At 34.4% G+C, this 6,350-nt stretch overlaps 1 protein-coding gene across 1 annotated transcript; it reads left to right on the forward strand.

Moving 5' to 3' along the window:
- The first annotated feature begins 210 nt into the window (after positions 1–210).
- Positions 211–1,332, forward strand: LOC112743710 (abscisic acid receptor PYL4). The gene is made up of 2 exons (XM_025793019.3): positions 211–901; positions 1,027–1,332. Exon 1 carries the CDS (start codon positions 336–338, stop codon positions 888–890), a length of 555 nt encoding a protein of 184 aa, XP_025648804.1. The 5' UTR covers positions 211–335; the 3' UTR covers positions 891–901; positions 1,027–1,332.
- Positions 1,333–6,350: the final 5,018 nt, after the last annotated feature.

Here is a 6,350-nt window from a genome sequence, read left to right on the forward strand (position 1 = left end):
ATTAAGAGGTTGCGGGTTTGAGTCTCCTATCTTTAGTAAAAAAAAAATATATCATTTTGATAATTAATTTTGTAAAAAAAACATAAAAAATATTTAACTGAACTTTATTTAAAAAATAACTTGTTTATCAAATAATATTTTTTATTTTCTAATGCTAAAAAAAAAAAAAAGAAGAAATATGTACATTTCCCTAGTCAAGTGGCTTGGTCCCTCTCCAACTTGAGTTATCAACTAAACGTATAAACTAAAGCAAAACCATAAAACACTCACTTCCACATTCAAAAACCTCAAAAGACATCGTTCATAATATTTCCAGGAACTCAATAAAACATAAAATGCCACCAAGTCTTCAAACCGTCCCAGCCGCCGTATCCCGCCACCACACGCATGCGGTTTCGCCCAACCAGTGCTGCTCCGCCGTCATCCAGGAGATCGCCGCCCCTCTCCCCACCGTGTGGTCCATCGTTCGCCGCTTCGATAACCCCCAAGCCTACAAGCATTTCGTCAAGACCTGCCACCTCGTCCTTGGTGACGGCGCCGCCGTCGGATCCCTCCGCGAGGTCCGCGTGGTCTCCGGCCTCCCCGCCGCCGTCAGCACAGAGCGCCTCGACCTCCTCGATGACCGCCGCCACGTAATCGCCTTTAGCATGGTTGGCGGCGACCACCGCCTCTCCAACTACCGCTCCGTCACAACTCTCCACCGCCGATCCGCCAACCGCGACGTCGATGAAGGTACGGTGGTCGTGGAGTCTTATGTGGTGGACGTACCGCCCGGGAACACCTCCGAGGACACGCGCGTTTTCGTTGACACCATTCTTCGGTGTAACCTTCAATCTCTCGCGAGATTTGCCGAGAATTTGGGAAGAACGAGATCGCAATATCAACGATAACTCTTCTCTTCGTAATTTTTCTTCTCTAATTTTCCCCCCTTCTTCTTCTAGTTATCTTTTATTTATATTTTACGTGTTGTTATTATTATTATTATTATTATTATTATTATTATTATTATTATTATTATTATTGTAGGTTAGGAGTTTTGTCGCTTCAGAGGGAGAAAACAGCTTCTGTCTTCTGCCCAGTTTTGTTTCCTTCTCTTTGTTGAGAAATAAAGTGAGAATGAATGAAGAATAAGGGTGTGTTTGTGTTCTAGCTGTATTCTTTGAATTAACTTTTTGTAAATTCGTAAGAGATTAACTTCTATGACCTTCATTTAGAAATATCAATCAAATATTGTAGAAAAATGATAAATTATAGAGAAAAATTATTAGAATGAATAGGTTTTCTTTGTTAATTTTAAACATTTTTATAATACTATTATGTATTGTGCGTGCATACATTCTTCAAAGTTAAATGGTGTGTGAAAACTGAAGGGTACTCATACTTATAATTTATAAACACTAATATTCAGACTATATAGTTATATTCACGTCTTAACTATCATCTTTATATAAATAGTTATCTTTGTTTAATCTTTTAAATTCTTGTCTTTTGTAATATATTCATCATCTACAATATAATTACACTTACTTTTTTTTTAAATTAAGAGCACAGTCGAAATTTAGTACCGACTATTATATGTTTGATTATAAATTTTACTTTTATTATAAATATATAAACTTAGACAGTGGTGATGTGAATTACTGTCTTACTGGTTTAACTTTTACTTGAAATGCGAAAAGCCTCAAGGATTTGAGCTCCCACGAGAAGCTAAGGTGTATATGACTAGGTGAGGATATATGGCTATAATTTTGTGCATTTTAGTACTACAAGTCAATAAAACTAAGATTCATGCATTACTATACTGTAAAAGAATCTTATATTATTACTTAACTGTGCTCTATTATTCATAATATTTTTAAAATAATTAAATTAATACTTTTTTTTCTTACACAATAATACATGGTACCTATTTAAATGAAAATGTTAAAAATATCTTTTTATAAAGATTCTTATATTAAAAGTGTATTTTATTTATTTAATCATACTTTAAAAAATAATACTTTTGTAACGCATCAAAATTAAACCATATAATTTATGATCTAATGGTAAAAAAAAAAACATCTTCATATGAAGACGATTGTAAAATCTTTATGATAATATTCATCATAATACATTATTATAATGCATCATATTTATTATTTATGTTGACAGTGTAAAATTAAATATTAAGACTAATTAGTTACTACTATTAAAAAGTGAAATTCATTGTAGATGATAATTATGTATCAATTGGTTTGATAAATTTAGAGGAGTTTATTTAAATATATTTTATGAAATTATTCTTTTTTGAGGAGTAACTATATATAAAATTAGTGTGGCCATTATTAATTTTTTGAAAAATATTATTTGTACATTAAAATTAGCTACTAAAATTAGTTACCAATATATTTATATATAAATATATGTGTGGTTTAATTTATTTTCAATATGTAGTTGTATTCTAACATGTATTTTATACTAGTGGCTAATTTTGATGCTGATTTTAATATACACGTAGTATATCTCTAATTTATTATATATGTTGTGAACTGTAGTGCGAAGTATTGCTATTTTGCTTGGGAAAAAATTACAGTTGGTTTATACCAAGGTGGAGCTTAATTATTAATTAGGACTTTGGATTTTTTACTGAGATCAATAGAGTAAACCCTACACTAGATATTTGTTAGTTTCAACCCTCTTTCTTTCTTCTCAATATTTTGTTGGTGCTATTATTTGGTCTACAACAGTGACATTAGCATATATTATATATGAATATGAACGCTAATTGCATTAATGTAGTACAAAGTAATTTATTAACAATCAAATCTTATTTTATATATATGTCCATAATAATAAGTTTATCTAGTTTTGTCAATATATAATTTTAAATAATATTACATAGTCAATAAAATTTATTTATTTTAGTCGACACTATTTAGTCAATACTCTAAATCATGAATACTAAATTTTAAATTCTAAATTTTAAATTTTAAATTTTAAAAATATAAAAAATAAAATATTAGTAAGTATTGACTAATATATAAATGAAAAATATTAACCTTTAATAACTTTTTTAATAATTTTTCTTTTGAAGTAGTGTTATTATTAGAATGGCGTCATCTTAAGTTTTTCTTTCTTTCTTTTAATATATGCATGCCTTCCTTCATATATAGCTGTATTTAGCTGTAACATACATGACTTTTCTTGGTTTGTCAACTCAAATTAATATATGCATATTCCCTAAGTTCCAATCCAGTGCATTATAATATAAATTTTAGCATACGGACAGGAAAGGACATGCAAGTTGCAGCATATATTAAAGAAAAGAAATAATATATATAATAAATAATAATAATAATAATGAAAAGAAAATGTCTATAGCGACTAGCATTGGTTAGTTTTGTTATTTGATTTAATAATCGCTCAGCAACATCGTCGGTTTATGCAACTTGCTGAGCAAGTGGGAGATAATAACATAGAGATAAACATACACTCTTAATGAACCTAGCTAGCTACTGCATGCAGTGCATGCACCCACCATTTGGTTTTTGGAATTATTTTGTAATCAAGGTATATTTTATAAACACTATTTTATATAGTACAAATTTAATAGGGTTGACATCAATTATTATTCTATACCTAAAATTAGAGTACTTTTCCGACTTTTTTAATGGCTCAAAAGTACTTATATATTATTTAATAATATTTAATTTTTATAAATAATCATATATTATTATAATAATAAAAATAATTATTTTTAAATTTATTATATAAAAAATCATCTTAACATATAAATCAAATTAAATGATCATATAAAAAATTTTCTACAATTAATATATTAAAATAAATTCTGTTTAATAATAAATTGGCTCTTAAGCGTTAGTAACGAGAATAAAATTCAGATTCTTGCAGAATTTAAGTCCTTTTTTAGTTTACCAATTATCAGTTTATCACAACCATATTTGACATATTTACAAACATTCAGGGAGGGGGACACACATTTTTTTTCAATAAAATTTTGTATTCATATTTTTTTAAAAGAAGGAGAAAAGGGTGGTAGTATAAGAGCAAGAACACAAGAATATATAAAATTTTTTTATCTATTTTTGGGTAAGACACATACAAAATAGTAAAGACTCAAAAAAAAAAAAAAAGAATTAAAGACTTGGATCAAGTTAAGTTTATTAAGGATAAAAATGGTAAAGATTTGATCATAAATGATAATATTAACAAAAGATTGAAAGATCTATTTTTATAAGTTATTTAAGGTAGAACAAAAGATTTTTTCATGCTCTGGTCAATAATACACCAAAAAAGAAGACTAAATTTTCAATTATTATTAAAGAGTTCGAAATTTTGAAGTAAATAAGGCCTTAAAAGCAGGTGAAGAATGACAGGATAGCAGACTTAGACAATAATGCAATTAAAGTTTGGAAAGGTTTAGAAAAAAAACTGTACAAGATGTCTTTGGTACGAGTTGAGAGATGGATCGAGAACTTGCGGGTTGAAACGAATGCCTGATCAATTGACTGGAGTGATGGGGGTACCTGCAAAGACACTCCGACGCTCAAGTCAGAATGGATCTGAGAGGTATAAAGTGTGAGAAATGAATGAATATCTGGAGGGACTTGGGTCCTCTATTTATAGGTGATGGTAGCTGTCTTATCTTATCTTGTTTGGCCAAGATAAGAGAGACGTTTGAATTTGAAAGTTGGTTAGGAGCTCTAGTGGGCCGGTTCGGGCCTTCTAGAAGGGTTTGGTAGGTCGGACCCGGGTAGCCGGGTTCGGGGACTATCCCGGGTGTAGGATCCGTGGGCCGGATCCATAACAGTTGCCCTCGCAGCGGGAGAGCGAGCGAGGTCGGTCTGTCGCTGGGAGATGTGGTTTTGACCGTTTGTGGTCTTCTTTTGTTTTCTCAGGTCGTCGTTTGATGCCTTTGAGGGGAGGTTGGCGCGCCGGCCCTGGTTTTTGTGGCTGAGCCGAGGTTTCATCTGGCCGTTTTAGGTTGATGTGACTCTTTTGCTTTCTTGCGCCTGTTGCATTTTTCGAGGCGTGCTTTATTGGTTTCGTTTTCCAAGGGAGCATTTATTGTGAGGGGACGTTTTTGGGTAGCTTCCCTTTATTGCCCCTACGCCCACTTTTACTTTTCAAGGCTATTTGCGTCTTTTTGTCTTTTTTGAAACCGTTTTGGCTTTCCTTCTTACTTCTCTCGTTTATTTCATTTCTCTTTTACTCTCTTCTCTGAAAATCTCTTTCTCTCCCTTGCGTTCTGGTGTTTCTTCGTGGATGTGTTTCTGCTTTCCTGCTTCAGCATTTTTCAGGCTTGTTTTCTGCATTACCAGGTTGGTTTCTTTTTGCTTTCGTCATTCTGTGGTATTTTTTTGTTCTGTATTTGCCATGCATCATTTTTCCATCTGCGTTCTTGTACTGTGTTTTGTGTTTTGGGTGGTGGTGGTATTTGTGTTTTGGAGGGGCTGAGCACCACTGTGTTGGACTGGTAGTAGGTAGTAGGTTTTTAGTTGTCTTCTCTGCTTCTGCATAAGGTTAGTAGGCTGACGGTGGTGCTACTCCCTGTTTTAGGTATGCATCGGCGGAGGAGTGAGGGTGTGGGTACTCCGATATCCCCTTCTAGGGGCGTCCCCTCCCGCTATACTTGGGTGACTAGCGATGTGTGGGGTGTTCCATCGCGGATGACGGAGGCTGATCTCCAAAGGCTCCGTGATCAGGGGGCGGTTTGCGGTGGCGGTGATGTGGAGCGGCAATGTAAGCTTGCCCTCCCTGACGCCGATGAGCGGGTTTGTTATTTGAACCTCAATTCACCGACCGTGCCGGACTGGATGTGGGTTTATGAATCAATGTTTACTCGGCTCGGTGTGCGGCTCCCCTTTTCGCCGTTTGTTCAGGAGTTGCTGAGTCGGTGTTTCGTGGTGCCGTCTCAGCTTCATCTGAATAGTTGGGCGGCCATTCGTTCCTTTGAGCTTGTGTGTCAATATCTCGATCTTTCGGTCTCTGTTCCTGTTTTTCTTTTTCTTTTCTTATGTACTCTTCCGACTAAGGAAGGGAAGCATAAGAAAGGATATATGTCGTTCAGGGCTCAGCCTCATCGTCGTATATTTGGTTTGTTTGAAGATTCTTTCCATGGTTTTAAGAGAGAATATTTCAAAGTGCGCCCCGTTCAGGGGCATCAGCCTTTTTGGTTGACGTTGGAGGGCGAGCGTCGGTTCCCGACTTATTGGAATTTCGGTGCCGGACCGTCGATTTTGACCAAAGTTACATACGATGGTTTCTCTCCGGAGGATAAGGACATCGCTAGTGTCCTTTGGCATTTGTTCGGGGAACGTCCGTTAAATCCTCGAGACATCATAGGGGAT

The sequence above is a fragment of the Arachis hypogaea genome, chromosome 14, assembly GCF_003086295.3.
Source record: "Arachis hypogaea cultivar Tifrunner chromosome 14, arahy.Tifrunner.gnm2.J5K5, whole genome shotgun sequence".
Taxonomy (NCBI): domain Eukaryota; kingdom Viridiplantae; phylum Streptophyta; class Magnoliopsida; order Fabales; family Fabaceae; genus Arachis; species Arachis hypogaea.